This window comes from Mirounga leonina, unplaced genomic scaffold (genome assembly GCF_011800145.1).
Source record: "Mirounga leonina isolate KUSES-001 unplaced genomic scaffold, KU_Mleo_1.0 Mir_488, whole genome shotgun sequence".
Lineage (NCBI taxonomy): Eukaryota > Metazoa > Chordata > Mammalia > Carnivora > Phocidae > Mirounga > Mirounga leonina.
Genome location: NW_023270777.1, coordinates 1622956 through 1649602, shown reverse-complemented (window position 1 = coordinate 1649602; position 26647 = coordinate 1622956). Strand labels below are relative to the sequence as shown.

General features: G+C 58.5%; 1 protein-coding gene, 1 long non-coding RNA gene and 1 pseudogene across 20 annotated transcripts in view; 1 reads left to right on the top strand and 2 right to left on the bottom strand.

Annotated features, from left to right (window-relative positions):
* Positions 1-26647, top strand: part of MINK1 (misshapen like kinase 1) — a 43074-nt gene that overhangs the window by 4015 nt on the left and 12412 nt on the right. For 17 of the 19 annotated variants that reach the window (XR_004676355.1, XM_034989388.1, XM_034989392.1 and 14 more), the window contains exons 2-4: positions 22991-23056; positions 24745-24801; positions 24883-25008. Coding sequence is in view for 18 of the 19 variants with exons in the window: in XM_034989388.1 (XP_034845279.1) it covers positions 22991-23056; positions 24745-24801; positions 24883-25008 (249 nt within the window). In the remaining variant the exon portion in view is untranslated. Of the gene's footprint in view, positions 1-4247; positions 4266-21223; positions 21292-22990; positions 23057-24744; positions 24802-24882; positions 25009-26647 lie in introns of those variants that run through there. The other 2 variants (XM_034989397.1, XM_034989393.1) reach the window with 2 other exon arrangements.
* LOC118000169 lies at positions 820-2485 on the bottom strand (annotated as a pseudogene).
* On the bottom strand, positions 21599-25553 carry LOC117999963. Its single transcript, XR_004676356.1, has 5 exons — positions 25136-25553; positions 24610-24878; positions 23533-23631; positions 22660-22827; positions 21599-22043 (listed from the first exon to the last, which is right to left on the bottom strand). It is a non-coding gene; the product is annotated as an uncharacterized LOC117999963 (long non-coding RNA).

Here is a 26647-nt window from a genome sequence, read left to right as displayed (position 1 = left end):
AGGTTGCCGGCTGGCCCCAAGAGCCCCGCGGACACCACGCCGTGTGGAACCCTAATGTCAAGCCTGGCCTCCGTCCCTTCGACTTGGGACTGCGTGCCTCAGACGGGGCAGCTCACGCAGCTTGGATACGTAGTGTCCTCCCCTGTCATTTTGGGACAAGATGGCAGGAAGAGTGCAGCCGCTCTTCACGAGCTCGTACTCGGGCCTGGGTCTCTAAGTGAGGAATGTGGAGGTAACCTCTCTACCCAGAAACACAAAACAGGCCTGGGGCCAGAGAGCGTCTCCAGAAGCCTTCTGAGAGCCGGCCTGACCAATCTTGCTGGCTCCGGACAGAGGTGTGCCGGACGAAGTGACGGATGACACCCCTTCCTGCGTCAGTCACCCAGCACTGGCAGGCGGCTATTTGGAGAACCAGGTTCTGGGTGCTGTGGGCAGGGTGACTTGTCGGGCTCGGTACTGCACGAAGCTGTGGAATCAGCTCTGGTGCATCCACCTCAGACGTGCTTTTGCAAGCTCAGGCTCCCCCTTTCCTTCTTGCCTTTTTATTTTTTTGAGGTTTATTTATTTATTTCAGAGAGAGTGGGGGGAGCAGAGGGAGAGAATCTTCAAGCAGACCCCCTGCTGAACACGGAGTCCCACTCGGGGCTCCATCCCACAACCCATGATACCGTGACCTGAGCCAAAACCAGGAGTCGGGCGCTTAACTGACTGAGCCACCCAGGCGCCCCGTCAGGCTCCCCCTTTCTTTTTTTTTTTTTTTCCCGCTGTTCGCATTTTATTGGCTCAAGGGAGGGGCCTCCTCCATGTCACCGGGGGTGCTCACAAGTTCTTCAGCCACTCCAAGCTTGGGCCCTGGGGGTCCCGGGGGCGGCTGGGCACGTCGGGCATGTTCCCATCATCTCGGAGGGGCACTGGATAGTTGTAGGGCGTGGCCTGGTTGATCATGGTGGCGTATTTGGTGAGGGGGCTGAGGGTGGGCAGAATTAGAGCGAGGCCCCCGGTGGTGAAGGACGTGACCAGCACCAGCTCCTAGGCCCAGGCATCCTTGAGGAAGGTGGCGAGTTTCCCGGCCACCTTGGTCGCAGCGGCGGCGGCGGCCAGGCTCCCCCTTTCTTAACTGGTGCTGCTCTCCTCAGTGTCTTGGAATCCTCAAGGTTGGGAAGTTTTTATTCAGTCTGATTCCCGTGAATTAAAGCGATTTTCTGTTGTCCTGTCTTCAGTCATCTTGAAATCTGATGCCCAGTCCTTTCTCCTCCCCAGGCATCTGCTTTACACCCCCAACTCCCTCCGTCTTTCCTGGGTTGCAGAAGCAGAATGAAAAGTAGTCAGGTTAATAAGTCACCTTTCGAAACGTTTCCTGAATGCCCCCAGAATATAGGGAGATACAAACCTTACTTGGTAGCAGACGTGGGCCCTGGCCACACCCACGTTCATTCTCTCCCCTCTCCTGTTCTTCCTGCCATTCTCCTCCTAACCGGCCCGTCCTTGACTAGAGTCTGGGATTCTTCCATCCACAGGAAGCTCTTCTAGAGGCTAATTGAGAAGGTACTTGAGGCTTTTTGTTCTTTCTCAGGGTAGGGAATGGTACACGGAGGAGAGAAGGAAAGGATGGAATTCCAGTGACCCAAGGAGCCCCTGGAGATTTCAGTCCAGGGGCCAGACAGCCCGAGGATGTGCTTGGTAACTGTGCTAGGCTTCCTGTTTTGTTTATGGAAAGATCTGGAACTAGGCACAGAGGGCACATTGATGTACAAGATAGACTGGGTTCTCCTGCAGTCTAGGAGTGGGGAGAGACATTAACAAAGTAATAACCATACGCGTGTATGTATACGGTTACGTATGTAATTGCAAACGTGATAAAGACTGTGCAGAAAACTTTAGTATGCCATGGGCGGGTATAGCAAGAATCATTCTTACTTTTTATAAGACAAAAATATTTGGTTGGTCGATCGAGAGAGAAACAGATTACATGTCTGAAAACCGAGCTGGTGTTGCCACAGAAAGAGCAGGCAGAGGAGAACCAGCGGGTAGTTTGGTGACGGCCGGAATCGGGAGACCCTGGAATGGGGCCATGCTTAGGGCGGAGCGTTTAGTCAACAACCAAGCGCCCGGGGCCTGAGGATGGGGTGGGAACTCCAGGCTTCATGTCCAGAAGGATTTCTTCAGAACCTTCCTGTGGGAGGAACAAAGGAGTTGGTTTTGAAGGGTAAAGGACTGCACATGCGAGGGACGTAGGACTAAACCGACCCTCATGTTTACTTACTGGGGGTAGGGTCTCAGCACGGGGTCAGTGTGAACCACGCGTCATCACGCGCAGAGGGTGGGTGGGTTGCTCCTTGTCTGGAGCGGGTGTGTGAGGGACAAGGGTTATCACTGGACACATTATCTTAGGTTTGTAAGAAGGGCGTATGCAGCGAAGGTATGCAGCGTGATGTGCTCGTACTGTATACAGGGAAGTGATTACTACCTTCCGGCCAATTCGCATTCCCGTCTCACACAGTCACCCGCGTGGGGGTGGGGGACGGGGGTGTCACCAGGGGCCGTGAGCCTGAGTGCTGGCTGGCGTTGGAAGGTAGGTGAGTCTCCCAGAAATAAACACAGGCGGGCCTGGCCCTGGACCTGCTCTTGCTCTCACGGGCTGTGGGAAGTGGGATCCTTCCCAGCGTCTAGGTAGATGCTGTATATAAATAGATGCGGGTCTCAGTTGACATTGTGTGCAAGTAAAGGATGAGTGGGGTGTGCAGGGGGACTGTTCGTGGATTTGCACGTTTGAAGTGAAGCAGAGCTGCGGAAGCCACAGTCCTGGGCTTCTTGGGGGAGCCAGACGCCAGGAGAAGCTTTGGTGTCGGGAGGGTGGGCCGTAGAGTGCTTGGTGGTACAGCCTATGGGAGGAGCCCTCGTGGGCAGAGAGGGATGAATGGAGGACAAGGAGGGGACTCCGCCTAGGAAACGCGGAGTGGCTGGTGAGGGAGGAGGCCAGAAGGCCCTGGACAGCGGAGGTGGTTAGACTGCAGACTCAGCGGGGAAGTGCGTGTCCCCACAGCAGGAGAGTCTGCAGGGCCCACCCGAGAGCCCCCCAGCACCCTGAGCTCCTGGCACTCGGAGCCCCTGGTACCTCGCGTCCCCTGGCATCCGCAGCCCCCAGCACCCTGAGCTCCCGGCACCTGGAGTCAGGGCTGCAGGGAAGCAGGTCCACCTCCTGGCCTGTGGGACGAGAAGGCCCCTGGGAGCAGGCCTGACCTGGGCTGGCCTTCTGGGGGAGAGTGGGGGATCCTCACGCCCTTCTCCACCGGGAACCATCTGGGGAGAGGATTGGAGGGGCTTGTGTTGCTGAACCGCTCCCGGAAGCACCGGTTTGGAGTTTTCCGTGAACAGCGAGCCTTTCAGGGACAGATCGAGGATCAGCAGGGCTGCGGGAAGAGAAGGCCACCTTCTCAAGCCACCTCAACTTCTGCTTTCTGCCAAAGCCTCTCCTGACCGTGCCCACCCTCACCGGTCACCTCCTCCTTCTCACAGACCCCGAAATTCAGCATTTGACTACGTCCTGCCTCATATCGAATGTTGTTTCACGGTCTTGTCTGTCCCAGCGCTTCCTTAGGTAGAGGACCATGACCCTTCCTTCCTGTTGATCCCTCACAGAGCACGTAGCAGGGCCCAGGAACCACTGGCTTAGCGGGAGATGCGGCTCCGAGCATTGCTGCGACCTGTGCTCTCCCGCTAGATCTGACCTGCAGGCAGCGGAGCGCACCCCGCGTACCCTGCCCGGGTCCCTTACTCGGTCGTCCTCGGCCGGGGCGGCGCTGCCCTCCCCCCAGGGGCGTCCGGAAACGCTGTCACTGTGTGTACAGAGCATCGGGGACGTTAATGCCCTGAGTGTGGGCAGCGCAGGGGAGAATCGCTTTTCCACCCAGGTTACCTGGCGTGGGCTCGGGACGGGCCAGGCCAAGTCCCCTGCTCGCCCGAGCTCTGGGTGGACAGAGGGATGCAGGCCGTACATGGCCTTGCGCCCGGCACCCATCTGCCCTGACAGCTTTTGTGTGTCTGCCCGCACACCTCCAAAGGTAAAGTGGGCAGGCTCCAAGCCAGGCTGGAAGGAAGACGATTTTCGTGTTCTCTCTTTACCACCCTCCCACTCTTTCTTTCAAGGCACATTTGTGAGAAGGTGGCTGAAGCGTGTAGTACTTGGTCTTTAATTCTGAGCGGCTTGGGAAGGAGTCTTCAAGAAAACCAGCAGGAGCGCCCCACTGCCCAGCAGGCAGAAGCAGGTGCGCCCCCGGGGTCCGGGACAGGAGGCCAGCGCACTGGTCTTTCCTCTCGGGTCTTTGCACTCTCAGGTTGGCCCCTGGGAGGCAGAGGTGTGGCGAGCGAGCACCATGACTCAGATTGCATAGGGAGGAAGGCAACTTGCCTCGGTACGCTTGGGGGTGGGTGAGGGGCGGGGGGTAGAGCAGCGATGGGGACAAGCTGGTAAAGCCCAGGGACAGGGCTGCCACCTACCTCTCGCTGCCTCTCAACTTGGCGGGCCCCTGGCCTTGTCTCGCCGGGGTGTGGAGGCGCCGCGGTCCTCTGACCCGAACACGGTCCCTCCCTCTGGAAGCCACCTCGGGCCCACGTGTCGAACGAACAACACTGGGTGTGGGGGGGGGGGACAGGCAGCATGTGGCCCCACGGTTTGTCGTTCCTTTGCCCTTTGGACTCCCAGCGAGCCCCTTTTCTCTTCCGTCAGTTTGATCCAAGTCATTTCCGTTTTATTTTATTTATTTTTTTCCAAAGATTTTATTTATTTGAGAGAGAGAGAGACAGCAAGAGCAGGAACACAAGCAGGGGGAATGGGAGAGGGAGAAGCAGGCTTCCCGCGGAGCAGGGAGCCCGATGCGGGGCCGATCCCAGGACCCCGGGATCATGACCTTAGCCGAAGGCAGACGCTTAACGACTGAGCCACCCAGGTGCCCTGTCATTTCCGTTTTAATGTGGGTTCGTCACAGAAGGGCTTTTGGGGTTGGAATAAGAACAATAAGGAACACCTAAGTGTGCAGTAGGTTCTGTGCTTACATAATCTCGCCAGCCCTCACGGTAGCCCTTCAGAGCGGGCGACCTCCTCCCTGTCAAGGCTCAGAGAACGTGGGGAGTCCCAGGACCTTGTCTGGGGTTGGATGGCCAGGACGTGGCAGATCTCGGAGTCAGACTCGGGTCTGACTCACTCTGCACAGCCTGAGCATGTTGGCGCCCCTGCTGCCAGCCTACTCTGGGGGGCAGGGCGGGTGCGCGCGGAGGAGAGGGCACGGCGTGGCTCGCGTCCTACACCGTGTGTGTGGGCAGCGTGGTTTTCTCCTTGCTTCCCTTGGGAATGCCTGTGGTGGCGGGCCGTGTGGGCTCGCGCGGGGACGGCCACTGTCTGTGGGTCTGTGCTCGCGTCGTCTGTGGCCTGCCTCGTGGGTTGGAGACAGCCTGTGTGAGATGTGGTTCCTGCCCTTGAGGAGCCCACGGTCTGGATCTGGGTCTTGGTAGAGGACAGGCTTTATTCAGAAACGTGGGGCATGTTTTGAGAAGAGGGAGTGAGATGTTAGCCTGGGTCTTTGAGGACTGCAGGTGGGTTGGCATTGGTGGGCTCGGGCCAGGTATACGAAACTTCACGGGGCCTGTGCCCGGGATGGATAGAGATTTCGGGGTGATGGGCTTCTGGACAGAGCACTCTGATGCCAGGAGGGAAAGACGGGAGACGTACACAAGAATCCAGAAGATTGGGTCATCTTGGGTGGCTGAGTCTATTGAGCGTCCGATTCTTGGTTTCATTCGACTCAGGTTGTGATCTCGGGGTCGTGAGATCGAGCCCCATGTTGCATGGAGCCTGCTTGGGATTCTCTCCCTCTCTCCCTCTGTCCCCCCAACCCTGTGCTCGCTCTCTTAAGAACGCTCTGCCCTCTCTATGTGTATATTAAATAAATATTTCTTTTTTTAAGATTTTATTTATTTATTTGACAGAGACACAGCGAGAGAGGGAACACAAGCAGGGGGAGTGGGAGAGGGAGAAGCAGGCCTTCCGCGGAGCAGGGAGCCTGATGCGGGGCTCGATCAGACGCTTAACGACTGAGCTACCCAGGCATCCCTTAAATAAATAAATCTTACCAAAAAAAAAAAAAGAATCCAGAAGATTTCGTTTGGAAGAGAGTTGAATGATTCAGGAAAGAGGCCTGTTCTTCGGCAGGAAGAGAGGAAGACTGTGTCACTCCTCCCTTTAAAAAAACGTTCTTTACCGTAGTTGCATATACATAACATTTTACCATCTTAGCCAGGTTAAGGGTGCTGAGCAGGCGCACTAAGTACCCTCACGTTGTGCGCCCATCCCAGACAGGAGCTCTGTCCCCGCTCCGCAGCCCCAGCCCCAGGACCCACCACTTGCCACCTGTCCCCCCCCCCCGTGCCCCCGTTTTGTGTGTGCAGAGCTGAGCTAGCGGAGGGGGGCCTGACACAGCAGATGCCTAACACTTGCGGGGTCAGGTGAGGTGGCCCGGAGTCCCAGAAGTCGCCCCGAACACGTCCATCCCTCCTGCTGGGCGGCCCACCTGGCCTCTGAGGGGGATTTTAAATGAAGCCAGGCCTGGAAAGAGAAGTTAAGGGGTTCTCGGCCACCCCCCCCCGCCCTGTTTCTGGTTCTGCTGTGTTGGCGTTCACCGTCGTGCTCGGCTCAGCTCCGACTTCTCGTCCTGGGGGCCGGTGGGCCCGCTAGAGTGGGTTGGAAGGGCCGTTGGGGGGGGGTGGTAACAAACTGCAGCAGCATTTCTGCACTTGTGCGTGGGGGCCAGATGCCCCTCGAAGCGGGAGAAAACCAGCCATTGATGAGTTCTGTGGCCCGGGGGGCTTAGGCCTTCCTGTGTTCCCCGTTCCCGAGGGTCCCCGAGGGTGGCCAGGGGTGCGGCTCTGGCTGGAAGCTGTGGTCAGCGAACGCGTATTTGTGCATGGCTAGGAACCATTCTAGGCCCCAAAAGTTCAGACACAGGCAACATCCTGTCAAGGAGGGAGGTTTTTGGTGCCGGGTGGTGGGTGGCTAGTGCGCCACGATGCGTCTCCTGTGGGATGAAGGGCCACCGGAAAGGCCTAAATACGTATGGGGCGAGGGGGTGGTGAGCTGCTAGAGATGTTTGGGGGAAACCATGGGCAGCCCTGAGGCCCCTTTGACGGCCCGTCCTGGGCCTCCAGCCTGGAGGGTGTGGAGCCGGGTCAGCCTGCCTCTGGGGTGCCCGCGGCCCTGGACAGGCCTGGAGCGTGACCTGGACTTGAGCTGGGTTTCTTAGGATAGAGGTGGTCAGTGCAGTGGCCTGCCCAGCCTCCTGGCCTTCCTCTGGCCACACCATTTGCCATTTCCTCCCTGCCCTTCAAGGGGAAGGAGGGAAAAAGGCAGGAGAGGCGGGCTTGGGACTCGAGTCACCCAGGAGGAGAAGGGGGGCAGGAGAGCCCCGTGTTGCAGAGAGGCCTGCCTTCCAGGTGGGAGTGTGCCTGCACTTCAGGGACCGTCTCCCGAGTCCGCTAGCACCCAGGGGCAGGGCAGCATGGCCAGGTGACTGACCTGGGGAGACGGGTCGGGCCTGGGCTGGTGGGGCCTCCCCTGTCGCCGCTCGCCCTAAGGGCACCCTTGGAGACAGAGTCGGACTCCCGCCCGAGTTCCAGCACTTACTGGGCGACCATTGGCAAGGTCATCACTACGCCCACGCCTCACTTGTGTCGAATGAGGGCGGCAGGGCCACCGCATGGGGCTGCTGTAACGCGTGGGTGACTGCCAGCTGGGGGTGGGAGCGGGCCGACTGAGCTTAGGCAAGAAAGGGCGTCTCCTGGGGTCTGTGGGCATGCCTGTCCTCCTTGGCGTGGCGTTTGGGAAAGAAGCCCGCCTCGGCTGTGGGTGGTGAGTCACCGAGCCCCCAGGTGGGGGTGTGGCTGGCTTCCCTTTCCCTGCCCTAGAGCCTTCCACCATCCCCTGAAAGGCCTCCCGCTTCCCTGGAAGAGACACCAGCTGCGAAATCTAGGGTCTGAGCTAGAAACTCCTGTCTGTCCTGCCCCCTGAGTCAGGAGGCCCGAGCCCTGCCCTGGGCCTCACCCTGGCCGCCCTGAGGGGGACGCCTGGCTTTGTTAGGGTGTGAGACCCGGGACCTTGGTTCAGAAAGCTGCAAAGTGCTTAGTGAAAGGCTCGATTGTGGACTCCAGGCTGGATGCTGGGGCAGCCGGGCTCCCCCGGGCCGAGAGAGTGAAGGCTTTCCTGCCCCAGAGCCTGGAACCTTCCAGACCCCCAGCAGGCCTTCCCTGGCCCCCTGTGCCGCAGGGACCTCGCCTTAGTCCTTCCTTGCTTCCCGCAAGCTCGGTGAAGGAGGGCGCCGCTCAGTTCTGTTCGTCACCATGGTTGGGTGTCCAGCAGGTGCTCGGTGTTGGCTGACCGAACGCATGAACTGGTTCACCAGGCCCCAGCCTGGCGGGAATGCGGCCAGGGAAGGTTCTGAGGAGACCGAGTGAAAAGTTGGGGAGCCTGTCGGCTCCATCCTGCTGGTCAGGAAGTCCTCCTGTGTCATCTGCGTCCCTGCAGCTGTCATTCATTCTGAGTTGGCCCTTGGTGGGGCCTCCACCCTGTGAAGAGCAGCCCTGGTCTTCCTTTCCCAGTCTGGTTCCCTGTGCCTCCCTCCACCTGCTGTGCGGCCTGGCTCAGCTCTGTGCCCTCTGCCCTCCCTGTGCTTCCCGCGGGCTCCTTCGACGCCCCCTTGCCGTTCGGGGGGGCGGGTTCTCTCCCCAGGGCCCCCCTCACCGCCCCTGGTGGGCCTCCCGTCTGGAACCGTTTTTACTTACTTATTTATTATTATTTTTTAAAAGTAACCTCTCTGCCCAGCGTGGGGCTCGAACTCACAAGCCTGAGATTCGAGATTGGAGACTGGTTCTGGCGCTGAGCCAGCCGGGCACCACCCCTGGGATTAGAAGCAGTGTGGGGACAGACAGGCCACACAGGTCCCCTGGTCCCTTCCCTCGGGTCTGTGGACACCTGACTCCCCCGGGAGGAGGTTGGCAATGAGGTATAACGATTTGTTTGTGCTACAGGGGAAAACCCGCATGGGAAGCCTCATTATTATCCAGCCCCTGATTATGGCCGTCCTCCTCCGTGAGCTCCCTGAGCTCCCTGTCTGCCGGGCTGAACGGGCTTCCCCCTCCCATCCCGGGCTTCCCCCTCCCATCCCGGGCTTCCCCCTCCCAGCCCGGCCCGCCCGCCTCCCCCCTGCCGCTGCCTCTTCCTCTCCTCCCCTTCCCCCTCTTCCCCTCCTCCCCCTCCTCCTCCCCCTCCCCTCCTCTTCCTTCTCTTTCCCCTCCCCCTCCTCCTCTCCCTCCTCCTTTCACAGGGACAACCCTCCTCCCAGCCCCTCTCAGCCCTGCCTCCAGGGCCCTCAATCTGCCCGCCGCCCCCCAATCTTTCACCTGTCCTACACTCGGTTCTGCTTTTGACTGGTTTCTCCTCTCCTGTGTCGGCCACTCTTCACCCCAAATCCCGGACACCAACAGTGTTAATAAGTCACCTTTCGGCACAGTTTTCCCTTGCTCTCTGGGAGGCAGTCTCTTCATAATGATTTTGTGCAAATTTGTACACTTGGTGGATTTCAAAATGTTTTCACATCCAAGAATTCTTGTGATGGGATTGGGTAGACAAGGAGATGGGGGTCTCCGAGGTGAAGTGACCTGCTGGTTTGCCCCCTTCACATGGAGGCTTCAGACCGGCGCCAGCCCTTGTGGGTCTCAGTGGGGCATACACACCAGCCCGGTCTCACCCAGCCCAGCCTCTGCCTGCTTCTTTCTCCTTTCGCCTCCAGGACGCTAGCCCTGGATCTCTTCTTGCCTGCTGGCTTCCCACAGTCTTTGGATCCTTATTAACGTTCTCGTTTGGGGGCGCCTGGCTGGCTCAGTTGGTAGAGCGAACATGCAACTCTTAATCTCAAGGTTGTGAGTTCAAGCCCCATGTTGGGTGCGGGAGCCTACTTAAAGCAAAAGAATCACGTTCTTGTTTGGGTTTTGCCAACTGTATAAGAGTTCGCTGCTTTAACAAAGTCCACTTTCTAGAGATACATAATCACCACACATATAAATTACAGGGCGCTGATTCACGTGACAAAAAGGGATTAGCTTTTAGCAGCTGCTTTAGTGCATAGCTTTTCAGTGAATATTCATGGATTACTTGGGAAGTATGGAGAGAAACCCAAAACTAGTGTTAGAAACCATTGATTGCACTAGGGAGGATGGGAGGCTTTCCCAGAGAACACCAGCTCTCTTGCTTTTCTATATTCATTCAACAGACAGGTTCTGAATGTGGCCCTGACCCCTAAGAACAGCCTAGCAGAGGAGACAGTTAAAGACTTAATCACAAAACATGATTGTGCCGCAGAAGGGTCCTGTGGGAGCAGGTGGTCAGCCAGGGAGGCGTCCTGGAGGATGGGCACGGCCCGCGGGTCCGGGGCGGGAGCGGTGTGCTTGGAGGAGTGAGGTGCAGAGCCTCAGCGGTGAGCAGGGGTGTGGTGAGTTAGAAGAGCCTGGGAAAGTCCAGGCAGGGCCTCTCTGCCTCCACCTCTGCCGCAGCAAGAAACAAATGACCCCGAGGCGGGGCTGGCGAGTCTCCAGATGAGCCACACCTGGGAGATCAGCTGGAAGGCGGTCGGGTCTGAGCCTGAGGAAGAGCCTCTTTGGCCTGCAGATGGCAAATGAAATCTCTGGGGATGGGCAGGGCACTGTGGGGCGGGGGACAGCGTGGCGTGGGCCACCAGAAGCCCCCTGGGATTTGCCGTGAGCGCGGGAGTCCCAGCTGCACCGCAGCAAACATTTAAGTCCTTGGAGCCTTGGTTTTCTCATCTGTGAAATGGGCTGACAAGCCCTGCCTGGCTTCCCTGTAGGTCTGAAGTGCAAATGACGTGGTGACTGTGGAGTGCTGGACGTTTGGGTGCTGGCTGTGGTGGCCCCCCGGTGTGAGGTGACGGAGGGGATTCTGCCGGCCGCGGATGGTTCCGTGGCAGGGCCAAGATCAGAGCGCTCCACAGCTTGTGATACTTGAGAAGCACAGCTTCCCTCAGCGAAGCTGAGGGAAGACTCGGGAGGCGGCTCCGGGCAGGGGCGAGGCCGGACGGCCGAGGCCAGGGGCTGTCCTCCGGGGCCTGCCCCCCTGTCTGTCCCCCAGAACGCTCTGGGGGCAGGTGGGACCTCAGACACGAGCTGTTTATCTTTTAGGGTTTGGGTTTATTTTTAAATTTCTGACTGTGCTGATGTTTATTTCTTCTTTTCCCTTTCCCCACTTCTCCAGCTCAGCCGCAGAAAGGGACCATCTGTCCCCTGCCTTGCCTGTGGCCATTTTAGAACCCGCACCACTGCTGGAGTTCTGGCCCCCTCTTCTCCTCCCCTCCCTCCTGCTGCTGACTTCCCCTGCCCTGCCCCCCAGGCTCCGTCTAGGGCCGCTCCAGCTCGCCTGGCCTCCTGCCCCTCCTGCCCGGACCTGCTCTGAGGGTCTGAGGCCACCGTCGGTCTGTGGGGAACCTGGGCCTGGAGGTGGCGGGGGCCTCCCACCTCCTCGCTGCTCATACTGGTTTCCCATCAGAGTGGTACTTGTGTTTATGCGTGTGTCGTGTCCGGACCTGTTTCTGCCTCTGCGTGCGTGCGAGTCCAGGTCACGTGTGTGTGTCCTTCTGGAGGAGAGATTCAAACACTGTTCCTCCCCCCAGCACAGAAACCTTTCCCGGTTCCTTTTGTCCCCTCAGCTCCTAGCGCCTGCTCTGCTCCCTCCCGCCCTGCGCTCCGTGAGCGCCTGAAACAAGGGTAGCCGCCCACTGAGGGCCAGCCCTTCCCGGGAACCGGCACCCCGGGAGGCATCCCGGGAATCCGAGGGCCTGTGCAGCCCCAGCAGCCCCGGCGTGGGAGGCAGGGCTGGGCCCGAGCAGAGTGCAGCCCGAGAACCGAGGGGAGGGAGTTTGTGCAGGTTTTAGTTACTACTGGCCGGGGCAGCCGATGGGGCGTCGGTGCCCCTCTCCTGGGTGGGCTTCCTTCCTCACCGGGAGCATGCCCTCTGTGCTTTGGCTTGGAGCCTGCTTCCCCAGGTAGCAATGGGGCCGGCCCAGTCCCCGCCCCCGCCAGGTCGCCAGGGGCATGGGGGACGTCTGGGCTCCTGGGGGCCTGCCTCCTGCGGGGGCGGCCACCTGGTGTCTGCTGGGCCAGGAGGAGGAGGAGGTGATCAGATGAGACTCCTGCCACTTCGTGCGCTGGCCTGCATCCAGTCCCCTCCTCCGCGAGCACCCACACACTTCCCCACACCCGCACACCCGCGGAGCTCTCTTGGGCTTGCAGGCGCACAGGCCTCGGGCTGCTCCCGGCTCATTGGAGGATGGCTAGACGGCCACCCTCCTCCCGGGCTTCTGCCCCCTCTGTGGCTCTGCGTGTCCTCACGTGTCCCCGGGGACCTGGACCGAGACCGGGGAGCTGTCAGCCCCGCCCCTCAGCCTCGCCCCTGCCTGGCCCCGGCTTCGCAGCTTCCCCGAGTCCTGTGGTTGGCGATGGGACTGAGGGCGGGCCCAAAGCTTCCTGTGCTTGGCAGCCACTGTGTTAGCATGTAGGCTGCTGGGGTCGTGGGGGTGGCTCTGAGGCCGCCGGTGCCTCGCTCCACGGAGGCTGAGGGCCCCTCTCCAGCCTGGACCTTGGTACCCCGCGGCCTTTGCCCCTCTTCCCCTCTGTGTGGGCCTTCGGGGTCACAGGGAGAGCTCAGGCAGACGGTCCTGTTGTCTCCCTCTGGGAGGCGGACAGAGGGCCACTGTGCCCAGCCCAGTCTCAGCACCTGGGCCCTGGCAGCCCGCTCGCCCGGGCTCCCCCGGGCTCCCCCAGGTTCTCCCAGGTCCAAGAGTTGTGTGGCTCAGGGGTCTACTGTGCCGCCCTCGTTGGGACCCTCTGTGGACCACGGCTCCCCACTCTTTCCCTAGAGCCCCTTCCCCGTCTGTCTGTCTGCCACAGGTTCTTCTGCGGAGCCCTTGCCCCACCCCCGCAGCCCCGCTTCCTGTCCAGGGCAGGGTGGCACCTCTGGGCCCTGCCTACAGCAGCGGGACCTGCCAGGGCACATCCCAGTGAGTAATCACTGTGGGCCTGCAGCGCAAGACAGACCAGCCCTCCCCCACCCCTCTCCCCAGGCCTTCCGGGTCTCCTTTCTGCCACTCTGGAGCCTTCTAGAATCTCTTGGGAATTCTGAGTGGATGGACCCTTGCAGCTCTGAAATTCTGTAACTCTAAGACCCCGATGGGGGGAGGGGGGAGGGGGTGCCCGGCCGGCTCCATCGGAAGAGCAGTGACTCTTGATCTGGGGTTGTGACTTCGAGCCCCACGTTGGGCGTAGAGCTTACTTTTAAAAAATAAAATCTAGGGGCGCCTGGGTGGCAAAGTCGTTGGGCGTCTGCCTTTGGCTCAGGTCATGATCCCGGGGTCCTGGGGTCGAGCCCCGCATCGGGCTCCCTGCTCCGCGGGAGGCCTGCTTCTCCCTCTCCCGCTCCCCCTGCTTGTGTTCCCCTCTCCCGCTGTGTCTCTCTCTGTCAAATAAATAAAATCTTAAAAATAAAAATAAAAAAAAGGCCCACAGGTCAGCAGAAAAGTCGGGGGTCCGTTTCCCATGTACCTCCCTGTCCCGCCATTGCACAGATGACCTGTCAGCACGTTCATCCTCTGCTCTCCATGCTGGCGCCTGACTTAGGAGCTCCCAGGAGGCAGAGCCGGGATTTAAGGAGGCCCCGTGTGACAGGCAGGCAGAAGAGCTGTGCTTAGCATTGGAAATAACAGTTTGCATCGTTAAAGGACTTCACAAAACCCTTTATCCCCCGGGGTTCCATCTGCAGGCAGAGCAGACACGGTGGGAGTGCCTCCCGCTTCCCAGACACAGGAAATGTGAAGGACGCTAGAGGAGGCCTGTTGTCAGTGGAAGGGGACCGGAGACCAGGGGTCAACCCTGCCAGGTCTGGGCCACTTCCAGGAAATGTCACCCCTGCCCTAAGGTGCTTGCCGCCCTTTGCCCATTTGCCACCCACCCCTTTCCTCCCAGACTTCAGGGGACCCAGAGCCCTCCTGTCCCTTTTTTTTTTTTTTAAAGATTTTATTTATTTATTTGACAGAGACAGTGAGAGGGAACACAAGCAGGGGGAGTGTTGAGGGAGAAGCAGGCTCCCCGCTGAGCAGGGAGCCCGATGCGGGGCTCGATCCCAGGACCCTGGGACCATGACCTGAGCCGAAGGCAGACGCGTAACGACTGAGCCACCCAGGCGCCCCCTTCCTGTCCCTTTCTAGGTCCCTGCACGCTAGTCTGTCCGCCCCTTGCCCTACGGCCCCAGCCCTCTGCCCCTGTGAGCCCAGCTTCAGTTAGTATCTCCACCGCCCCTGCCACCGCATCTCAGCCTGAGCCCGACGTGAACGACCGGTGGTGGTTTTCTCTTGAGAGGTGGTCGCAGCGGTCATACTGAACCTCTCCTCAGCCTGTGCTGCGGCTGCATTAAATGGCTCCAGGCTTTGGGGAAGAGAAGGGAAGGTATCAGCTGGTGCCGGGCCCCCCGCCCCAGACTGGCTGCCTTGCTGCTCGTCAGAGTTCTGCCCGCCCTTTCCCCCTTGTCCTTGCTCCAGATGGGAGCTGTGGGAGGGCCGGGAGCCCCTTGACGGCCCGCGGAGCAGGGGAGAAAGAGCCAAGGCCGGGGCGCGCCCAGCTCTCTCCTGGCCCGCAGAGCCGGTGACCAAGGGGTGAGTCGGCACCTTGGGAAGGACCCCGGCGCTGGGCCCCACTGTCGCTCACTGACGTTTGTCGGGCCCCCGGCCTGCGCCCGAGGCTGGAGGGGTCCTGGGGCTGTAGCTGGGGTCACTGACTCTGCGAAGTCTTTAAAGGGGGATTTAAGGGAGCTGAGGAGCTCGCGCGCACTCAGAGACGCGCCTGGCGCTGGGAGGAGACGGGCCGAGGGGCCGCTGCCCCGCGTGAGCCGCGTCCCGAGTGTGTGCGCGGGGCGTTGCCCGGGTGTGGGACACATGGCCCTGGCACCACGGCTGTCTCTTCACGGGTGAACGCACGTGCTTACGGGCCGTATGGATGCCATGCAGTGGGGGGCACAGTGCCCCGGAGCCCGGCTGGCAGCAGACCTCCCCGAGGGGGTCTGGTTCTTGTCTCCCAGCCCCGCTCATCGGCCACGGAGTCCAGCGTCTTTTCTCTCCACTGGAGACTTTCTAAAGCTGTAATGTATGCAAACGCTCCGGTCCAGAAGCTCTCGGGAGTGACAGAGAGTGGCACAGACCGTCGCCCTACATGCTCCCTATGCAGCGAAAGTACATGGACCCTTGACCGCCGCGGAGCGGGGGACGCCTGTGCCCCGCACCGTCAGAAATCTGCGTGTCATCCTGCGTGTCATCCTGGACTCCCCGAAAACATAAGCAGCCAATGGGTCACTGCATCCCTACCGCAAAGGGAGGCTTTTCTATTCACTGCTGTCTTCCTGACACACGGCACGGCCGTGAGGACGCAGCCCCGAGGTTGGCAGCTTCGTGGGGTGTGGACCGGAGTATTGACAGCCAGACTGAGGGCCGGAAAGTCTTCTCATCTTGTTGAAAGGGAACCCAGGGAGGTTAAATGACTTGCCCTGAAACACACAGCCTCTTAGCAGCAGAGCCAAAAATAGAAACCAAATTCCCTAACTCTTAATCCTGTAAGTGGCTGTGTATGATCATCTTCTGTGTTTGGCTGAGGGCCTTTTCATATGTGTTAATAGACCAAAAGCACTTTGGGGGCTCCCTTCCTTGTTTGTAGGGTCGCTTTCTTGCTATGGAGACTGTCACCAATTAAAATACTTTACTGAGAACTATGGGAGCCACTCTTAGCATTATTTTTCTTTCTTTGATTTTTTTGTTTTTTTTATTAAGTAACCTGTACGCCCGACGTGGGGCTTGAACTCACCCCGAGATCAAGAGTCATATGCTCTTCTGACGGACCCATCCCCGCGCGCCTGGATTATCGTTTTTGATAACAGCCTTATTGATCTGTAATTCACATGGCACACACTTCAGTAGGGTGGACTGTAGTATGCTCACAGACTGACCCACTATCCAGGGTCAGGACATTTTCATCAGCCCCAAACAAAACCCAGTACCCCCTGCAGTTGCTACCATCCCCCCCCCACTCCCCACCCCCACCCCAGCGCTGGAAACCACTCTTTCCTGTCTCTGTGGACTTGCCTGCTGTGGGTTTTACACATAAATGGAGCCACACAAAATGGGGTCTTTTTTTTTTTTTTTTAAGGTATCTATCTATTTATTTATTAAGATTTTACTTATTCAGGGGCGCCTGGGTGGCTCAGTTGGTTGGGCGACTGCCTTCGGCTCAGGTCATGATCCTGGAGTCCTGGGATCGAGTCCCGCATCGGGCTCCCTGCTCGGCGGGGAGTCTGCTTCTCCCTCTGACCCTCCCCCCTCTCATGCTCTATCTCATTCTCTCTCTCAAATAAATAAATAAAATCTTAAAAAAGAAAAAAAAAAGATTTTACTTATTCAGTTGAGAGAGACAGAGAGAGCACAAGCACTCTCCCTGCTGAGCAGGACCCTGGGATCATGACCTGAGCCACAGGCAGATACCCAACCGTCTGAGCCACCCAGGCAGCCCTAGATTTTTATTTGAGAGAGAGAGCGTGAGAGAGAGAGCACAAGAGCAGGGAGAGGGAGAAGCAGACTCCCCGCCGAGCAGGGAGCCGGATGCGGGGCTCGATCCCAGGACCCCGAGATCATGACCTGAGCCGAAGGCAGACGCTTAACCGACTGAGCCACCCAGGCGTGCCAACATGTGGCCTTTTGATGGGCTTCTTTCACTTAGCATGTTTTCCAGGTTCATCTGGTGTTCTAGCGTGTGTCCATGCTTCATACGCGTTCATTGCCAAATAATATCCCGTCATGTGGATAGAGCACATTTATGCATCCACCGGTTGATGGACATTTGGGTTTTCGCTGCTCTCGGGCGGCAGTGACTAATGCGGCGGTGAGTGCTGCATGTATGGATTGTGGTGCATACGTATGTTTTCAGTTCTCCTGGGCATCTACTTGCTGCATCACGTGATAACTCTCGGTCCTACATTTTGAGGAACTGCCACACTGTTTCCCAAAGTGGCTGCGCCATCTTACATTCCACCAGCGGTGCACAAGGGCTCCGAGATCCCCACCTCCTCCCGGAGCTTGTCCGTGCCCGCGTCCTTGTGACAGTAGCCGTCTTAGTGGCCGTGATGTGGGCTCTTGTGTGGTTTGGGTTTGAATTTCCCTCGTGACTAATGATGTCCACCTTTTCGTGTGCTTATTGGCCACTGTATATCCTCAGAGAGATGTCTATTCAGATCCTTTGCCCATTTTTTAATTAATTGGTTTGTCTTTTTATTGTTATTTTGTCCTTAAGGAGTCCTTTTTATATTCTGGATACGAGTCCCTTATCTGATACATAATTTAAAACGTTTTCTCTCATTATGTGGGTTGTCTTTTCACTTTCTTGTTGGTGTCCTTCGAAGCACAAAAGTTTTAAATTTTGAGGAAATTCAACTTATGTGGTTTTTTTTCTTTTGTGGTTTATGCTTTTGGTGTCCTTTGTAAGGAACCATTGCTTGATCCAAGGTAATGAAGATTTACTTCTGTGCTTTAAGATTTCCATGGTTTTAGGGGGCGGGGCAAAAAAGATTCTATGATTTTAGCCCTTACATTTTTAGGTCTGTGATCCATTTTGAGTTAAAATTTTATACGGTACAAGGTAGGGATCCAACTTCATTCCTTTGCATGTGGATACTCAGTTGTCCCAGCACCATTTGTTGAAAAGACTTGAATGCCTTGGTACTCTTGTCAAAAATCAATTGACCACAAATTAAAGAGTTGATTTTTGGATTCTCCATTCTAGTCCATTGATCCAGATGTCTGTCATGCCACTCTCACACTGTCTTGATTACTGTTGCTTTGCAGTAAGTTTTGAAATCAGGAAGTGTGAGTCCTCCACCGTTGTTCTTCTCTTTTGAGATTGTTTGTTTCTCCTGGATCCCTTGCATTTCCATATGATGTTTAGGATAAACTTGTCAATTTCTGCAAAAAATGCCCAATGGGATTTTGACAGAAGTGCACCGAATCTGTAGATACTAACAATATTAAGTCTTCTGATCCATGAACATGGGAAATCTGTCCATGTACTTAGGTCTTTAACTTGTTCCAACAATGTTTCTAGTTTTCGGTGTCCCCGTCTGACACTTTTGTAGTTAAATGTGTTCTTTTGGCTGCTACTGTAAATGGGATTGTTTTCTTAATTTCATTTTTGGATTAGTCATTGTCGTACATAGATACAGGGTTGGGTTTTGTTCATTAATCTTGCATTCTTTTTTTTTTTTTTAAGATTTTATTTATTTATTTGACAGAGAGAGGCACAGCGAGAGAGGGAACACAAGCAGGGGGAGTGGGAGAGGGAGAAACGGGCTCCCTGCTGCAGGACTGGATCCCAGGACCCTGAGATCATGGCCCTAGCCGAAGGCAGACGCTTATAGACTGAGTCACCCAGGCGCCCCTAATCTTGCATTCTGCAACCTTGCTGAACTCAATTGATTTGTTCTCGCAGATTTTCAGTAGATTTCTTAGGATTTTTCTGTGCACATGCTGATGTCATGTGCAAACAGAGATAGTTCTACTTCTTCTTTTCCTACCCAGATGCCTTTTATTCCTTTTTCTTTCCTGATGATGCTGAGTAGAACCGCCGGTATAACATTGAATAGAAGTGCCAAGAGTCGACAGCTTCGTCTTACTCTCAGATTATTTAAAGAAGAGCACATCTCCACGTGGTCCTATTCTTGAGAAGCTCAATCGCACAGTCTCCATTGTGAGGTTAATACGTGAAACCGAGGTTGGCATTCATGGGTGGGACAGCTTGGGATGGGCTAGGGTAGCTGGGGAAGACTTCCTGAAACAGGATTTGGCTCGGACAGGAACAGGTCATCGTTGGGCGGGGTCGGTGCGGTGTGAGTTGAGTCTGTGGGGCTGGAGGGGCTGTGGGGCTGCTACAGGAGGCAGTAGTTCATCACCGTTCTGCAGAGGCCCACACCCCACCCACCTGTCAGTACCCCCTGAAGTGCACAGTTTCTCAAAGTGGGTCCATCGACCGGCCCACAGTAGAATCACCCGGGGAAGACGATGGGGGGATCTGTCCCTCACCCCAGACCTGCGTGCTGCCTCGGAATCCCGGGAGCCAGATCCCAGGAGCGTCTTCCCGAGTGATCCTCGTGTATCCTGAGGACATCTCTTCCCCAGCTTTTCGACCTCACTCAGGCCCCCAGTCCCGCGTAGCCGATGATCTTCCCGCCGATGTGGTCCGTGAAGTCAAGGCCTCGTCTTCCTCCTTGGCCTCAACAGACCAGTCCCTCCTGTCCTCTCCCTCCTCCCGTTAGTTGTCTGTAACCTTGTTCCCGTCCCTTCCCACCTCCCCGCATCCGGCTGGACAGGAACCCGGCAGCTGATGAAAGAGTTCGAGCAGCTGGAGGAAGAGCTGGAGGATGCTTCCAGCACATTGTCACGGCGCTGGGCCTGCATGCAGAGAGCCACCGAGCACGCGGACAGGCACATGTCCTAAGGGCTCATGCGAAGCCGGAGCTGTGCATAAATCTGTGCATTTGAACGGGGCCTTCTGGACCGCCGGTGCACGGACGGGAGAAACCAGACACGCCCCGAATCACTACCATAACCCCACAGGGGACGCAGTTTATGTTCAGGCTAAGAAGTCAATTCGGCAGGAGTCCTCCGTCTCCTGGCTTTTTGTCTTCCCTTCCACGGGCAGGGGAGACCTTCCTGTTTTGGAAACCCTCTGTCTAACCCCACTGCCCCATCATCTGATTCCCCTCCACTCAGCCTGGCTTCCCCAGAGGCCGCTGTGCCCGTGGGCCCCACTTCCTCCCCGACGAGGCCCTTCCAGCCCCACCCCGGCTGCAGTCTCCTGGGGCCAGTGGTGCTCTCCTCCGTGCAGGTGGTGCTCTCCTCCATGCTGTCTGTCCTGCTGTCTGACCTGCTGTCCAGCATGCAGCACAGGGCTGTTCCCAAGAGGCCAGCTCCTGTGTTCTTCCTTCACTGGACGTCTGTCTCCTGTGTCCACTCTCAGTCTGCCTCCAGACCCTCGTTTCTAACCGCCTGACGTCCCCTAACATCGCAAACGCAACGTCCCGACCAAACTGCCGTCCCCCACCGGGCCCCCCTCGCTCTCACTTTCCTGGTGCTAGCTGACCGCCGACTCAGCCTGCAGAGCCCGGCTCCGTCCGCACTGTCTCCTCCAGGAGCCCACCCGACGTGCCCCACCTGCTTCAGTCTGTCCCCGAAGCCACGAAATGGACCTTCCACCCAGTCCCAGCCCCTCTGTGTGTGTGTGAGCAGGACAAGGCCCCAAACACTTAAATATTTGCTCAGGACACAGCTGATGCCCAAGACCTCCTAGAAGGCTACTCTCCAGGGCCTCCCACTCTGCTTGGCAGCCTCTCGATGCCTCGAGGGCCTTCACTCGCTCTTTCAGCATAAAATCCTGTACCGCCACCTGTCTGCATTGGGGTACTTGGCCTGTAAATCTCAAGGTCCGTCCTGGATCTTCCATGTTTCTCATGTATCGTTGAGCTCTGTTTGCGCCTAATTGAGTTGTCACCCAGTTGGCGCTCGATAAATGTTTACCAGGTAAATGAAAGAAGAGAAAGTTGCCTTACAGATTTCCCTGGATTAGGGCCTAGGCAGGCCCAGTATGGGTGTAGACACTCACTCAGAAAATATTTATTGGTTGGTTAACGATGGGGCAACTTTGAATACCAGCCTGAGGTGTTGGGACTCCTCTGTGAGCCCAGGGGCCAGGCCGGCTCTGGGCACAAGAGGAAGGTCAGGAGGGTGACCTCAGGCCATGGACAGAGGCATGGTGAGGCATGAGCTGGGAGCGGGGACGCCCCGGGATTGAGAGGAAGACAAACGGGGCCATCTGGAGGGAAGAAGGGACGGGCAACAGGTGTGGAAATGGTCCATGTTCTGTGCAGGGGGCCGGGCACCACAACGCCCGTCACAGGCCAGGTCTCGGCTTCGTTCTCTGGAAAGCCCTTCCCAGGAGGTGCGCCGTGCCATCCTGGTTTGCAGGTCAGGAGAGCTGAGCCCGGAGATTGCGTCTGACCCCAAGGATTGCTTTCTTCCCCCAGCATCTCCCACACATCTGAGGAGGAGGCGGGTTCGGGTCTGAGATCAGAGAATTAAACCGTCCGTCCTTTCCTGTTAGGTGAGGAGCGCCCCAAAATTCACAACCACAAGTCCCTGTTCCGAGGCGGACGGACACAGATGTGTCCGTCCGCCTCGGAAAGAGCGGAGTAGACGTAAGAAAGGACTGCCCAACAGGCCGGGCTCAGAGGCCCCCGAGAGGCTGAGCCTTTCTGGGGGGGCTAGGTGCCTGCAGGCAGACGAGAACCGGGTCCAGGCTCCCAGCCGCTCCCATCGGTCCCTGTGCAGTGACACTTTCTCCCTTCCCTGCGGGGCCTACTGTTTTGTTAGACCTGATCAAGGTGGTTTTGTCGTCGGCGTGTTTTTGTTGGATAATTTCAGCTGGAGCTTGGCCGGGTCAGCCCAGTGCCCTGGGGAGCACGCGGAGGGAGCCCCTCGGCACCTTCCCTCACGGCTTCCCCAGAGCAGGTGTGGGCTGTTCTCGGGCTACTGCGTGCCGGGCCCGGGCTGGGTGCTGGACACGCTGCTGAGCAGGGAGGGTTCCGGCCCTTTCTTTCGGGAGTTTCCAGGCGAGGAAAGTCACGGTCTTGGTGCGCGGTGGTGCGCGCTCTGAGGGGATGTACAGGGAGGGCGCTGCGTGTCCAGGCCTTCAGGTCCCCTTGCCGGGAAAGCGAGGACAGTGGGGCGTCCAGTGCGGACGCCCTGCAGAAGCCTCGGGCTGGCGTCTCCCCGCCATCCGGCCCGTCTTAGGTTTCGCTGCTGGTGGCCATGGAGGAGTGGTCAAGGGTTCTTTTGTTCTCCAGAAAGCCTATGCTGGGTTTCAGAATCGGGGAGAAAGGAGTTTCAGGTTATATACTTTTCAGACCAGCTCAGAGGCCCAGGTGCCTCCTGGGGAGAGTGTTCTGGGTGGTGTCACCCCCGCCTGCCAGGCCTGCAGGTGGCCGAGGGGTGGGTGGCCTCCCCGCGGCCGTGCCGGCTGCTCTTGGTCCCGCAGGCAGTGAGCCTCTGGAGGCTTTGTCTGAGCCCTTTGAGCCTCTCCTCCTGGCACCGCCTGGCTCCAGAAAGCCCCCTGCCCCTCCCAGCGGCCATCTCTGTCCCCTGCTCTCCCGCCCTGGGGCTCAGGACGACCTCAGAAAAGTGAAGAAGCGGGAAAGGGACAGGAGGAGGGGCTTCTGGATTTCCAGTCCCCTGCTAGCTTCCTTCTCCCTGCCTTTAAAAAATCGTAGGGGCACCTGAGTGGCTCAGTCATTGGGTGTCTGCCTTCGGCTCAGGTCATAATCCCAGGGTCCTGGGGTGGAGCCCCGCATCAGGCTGCCTGCTCGGCGGGGAGCCTGCTTCTCCCTCTCCCACTCCCCTTGCTTGTGTTCTTTCTCTCCCTGTGTTTCTCTCAAATACACAAAATTTTTTTAAAAATAAAAAAATATTTTACTGAACACATGCAGTCTGTGCCAGGCACCGTCTCAAGCTCTTGATGGGCGTTGCCTCGTTTACAGGTGACCCCAGCTCCAGAGGCGCACGCTCGGAGGCCGCAGACGCTCAGTTTGTCACTGCCTGTGGGCTCCCACCGCTGTCATCTCTCCCCTTCTTCGGACTTTTCCTGTAGAGCAGGACCTCTGAGCCAATCCGCGAAAACCACAGCTGGGTCTGGGGGGGTCCCCCGAAGCCCCCTCTAATACACCCATGCTCACTCATCTGACCGGATACCTCTCTCCGCGCTCTGTTCTGAAGTCCCGACACTTGTTCTTTCCCCCTCCCCGCAGGACCCCGCTGGAATCTTCGAGCTGGTGGAAGTGGTCGGCAATGGAACGTACGGACAGGTGTACAAGGTCAGGCTCTAATGGGGCAGGAGTGGGAGGCCCCTCCATGGGGCCCTCGGGAGGGGTGGCAGGGGCAGGCCCTAGGTCTGGGGCTGTGGGCGGTGACGGGGGCTGGGAGAGGGGAGGGAGGGCCTGGGAGAGGCAAGGAGGGTGAAAGTAGTGGAAGGAAGGTCAGGAAGTGGGGTGTTTTTGCTGGCCAGTGCGTGGAGTCTCCATGAGTCCCGGGTGCAGCAGGAGGAGGTCTGGATCCGGGCGGGGTGTGGGCAGGGGCACAGGAGGGCAGTGGCGAGAGTGTGCATGCGTGCTCACGTGTGTATCCATGTGCGTGCATGTGTGTATCTGCGTGTGCACGTGTGTATCTTTGCGTATCTGCGTGTGCGTGTGTCCATGTGCATGTATGCGTGTGAGTCTGTGTGCATGTGTGTAGCTGTGCACGTGTGCATCCGTGTGCGTATCTGTGCGCGTGCGCGTCTGTCGGGGCTCACCCGAGAACGCAAAGCAGAGCTCAGGCCACGAGCACAGCTCTGGCTTTTCTTCCAAGACCGCAGCGAGGCCCAGCCTTGGCGCCGGCCCAGCCCCAGGACCTGTCGCAGAGGGGAGGTGGTGTTCTCGAGCTCCTGGGCCGGCCTGCAGCGGGTCTGGAGCCAGAGCTCTGGCCTTCTCCTCCGGGCCGCCCCGGACCGTTGCCTGTCGCTTTGGCCTGGCCCACCCAGCCCGACCACGGGTCCCACTAGGAGGGGGAGGCGGCATGTTAGATGTTCCCCAGAGCTGGGGCCTCCAGGGCGCACACCCGCCTTCTGTGTCTCCTGACACGATGCTAGGCCTTTCCACCAGTCTCTGCATCTCAGGGGCATTTCCTGGGTCACTGGGACCACCCTGTAAGCTTTGGGGAAAGGTGCACCCCTCCCCCATACCCCCATTGCTAGCCTGGTCGTTGCCGTGGAAATAGTAGCCCTGTGTTCTGCTTCTCTGGGCTCGGGGTCTTGGATGACTGCTGAGGACAAGAATGATCCGTGGGCTGCCCCCCCCCCTTCCCCAGGAAGCCTGAACTCCCTGGTCCAAGGCTGGGATGGCTCCTGGAGGAATGTCAGAGGGAGGAGGGGGGAGGAGGGAGAATGGCAGGGACATACTCTAGAAGTTACTTCCCATTAGTGCCGGGGATGGGCCATCGACAGGCCGGTCAGCCTTCTGGGTTTCCCCGAGTTCCCTAAAATCCCAACTCTGTCTATTCTTTCCTGCCAAAAATAATAAAAAGCTTTGGAGGGGGTGATTCTGGGAAAGGCTTCCTGGCAGGGGGAGGGGCGCATGAGGCAGTGGGCATAGAAGGTGTCGGAGAGGCAGAGCCCCTCCCCCGGCCTCCCCCAACTCCATCCAAGGCCAGAGAGAACCTTTCACTCCCTGCTCTATTTTTCAAACTGTGGGAAGTCCAGAGCAGAGGTGAATCTCCCTCGCCTCCCTAAGCTGTTTTAGGGGGGGAGACCCTTCATCTTGATCCAGCTTAGCGCTTGGAGTCCAGGCTCCATAGTGCTTCTTGGAGGCCTCTGCCTTCCCCTGTGTCTGACCCATTAATGAAGTGTCCAGTCACCACGGAGACACTTCCTAAGACAGAAAACAGCCAGAAGGCGTGGCCTGTCCCAGAATCACACCGTCCCTGGACGCAGACTCAGAGCCTCCACGCCCAGCTTTCTGTCCCACAGGGTCGGCACGTCAAGACTGGGCAGCTGGCTGCCATCAAGGTCATGGATGTCACGGAGGTAGGGAGCCATGGGGGCAGACGGCGGGCTGGCACCGAGGCGGGCTGGGGGCTCTCGGGCTCAGCCCTCCCATTCTCCTAGGACGAGGAGGAGGAGATCAAACAGGAGATCAACATGCTGAAGAAATACTCTCACCACCGCAACATCGCCACCTACTACGGGGCCTTCATAAAGAAGAGCCCCCCTGGGAATGACGACCAGCTCTGGGTGAGATGCCCCCCCCCCCCCCAGCCCTCGCTGTCTCCAGGCTCACCCACAAGCCAGCCTCGGCCCCCAGCCCTCCCTTAGTCTACAAGACTCCGTGCCTCCCGATCCAGAGTGCCTCCTGACTCACGCGCTGCGGTCTCTTGTCCTCTGAGCGTCTGGGGGGCCCTGGGGTCCTGGGGGTTTGCCCACACCTGTGTCCTCACCAGGAGCTTACACTGTGTGTGGCCCACTCTTCCTAAGTGGTGAGCATCGTCACCGAGCCAGGGCTGGGGCAGGAGGTGAGTCCGTCAGTCCTGCCTTCACGCACAGCTCCGGGGGAAGCCACGGCCCCAAATACCGTGTGCAGAGGCAGGACTCGGACCCTCCGGGCAGAGCACAAGCCCTTCTGGATGATTCCTCTAATCAGAGCTCGATGTGGCTCCTTTGGGCCTCCCCCAAATTCCCTCCTGGCCCAGAACATTCCTGAGAGTCTTTGCCCTCTGGGGCCTGGGCCCATTCCCCAGCCTTGACCTTCCTGCTCTGCAGCCCGGCCCCGGGAGAGTGCCAGGGAGCACGTTGGTGGGCTTGGGGCTCATGCTGGGTCTCCCCTCCCGCTGTTGCCAGACAGGTACTTACTGATCGCCTTGTGTGTACTCTGCACAGATGGGCCGAGTCACGTCCCCATTTCCAAGGCGCTCGCACACACAGACTGTGCCCTAAGCAAGGGCGGCACAACTTCCCCCGGGGCTTACCTGCCGGCTGTGTGTAGTGGGAGAGCCTGAGGACCAGAGGCTAGGCGCTGGCCGGGGCGCCCCCTGCTGGCTGCACTGGACACCCCGCCCCCCGGGGCGGAGAGGCCCGGGCCCACACGGGCGGCGTGCAGATGCCCTTTTGCACGTACGAGTGTACACATTCCCTCCTGGCCTTTCTCTGCGTTGGATATGGGCTTTTGGAAAACGTGCAGTGAGACTCCGTCACAGCCCTCCCGATCCCAGGGCGTCGTGCTGGGGTCTGCCCAGGACCCCTCCCGCAGCTCGCTGCTTGGTCTCCCGCAGGCCTGGAGAATCTTTCTGAGCCCCGTCTTGCCTCTGGGCCAGGGCTTGGCCGACCTTTCCTTGGCCGTGAAGGCCGGGCAGCAGGTGTCTGGGGCTCTGTGGACCCTGCAGTCTGTCCCGGCTTCTCATCGCAGCTGCTGGGCCCTGAAACAGGCACAGGAAGTGCGCCCATGAACGGGGACGGGAGTGTCGCTGGGCCCCCGGAAGCCTTTAGTTAGGACACTCAAACTTGAATTTTATAGGATTCTCAGTGTGATTGTTTTCAGCCATTTATAAATGTAAAGACCAGGCCTTGCTCACCGGCCAAAGTTTGCCAACCCGCGCTCCGGGATGGCAGTTGTGGTTTCGGGCCGTGGTCCCCACGGGGCCCTGACAAAAGCCCCGGGCCCGTCCCCAAGGAGGACACGTGCATGCACCTCATTCTGTCTAGTTTCCAGGGTTCCTTGGGCTCCTCCTTAGGACCCAGACCGTCTCCCTCAGCGCCGCCCGCCCTGTCTTTCCCGACTGCATGGCCTTCTGCTTTGCGGCTCACCCCGCTGTGGTCCCAAGGCCTCTGGCCCTCCTTCCAGGGGGCGGCAGGGGAAGGAGGCCCTGCCTGACGGTTG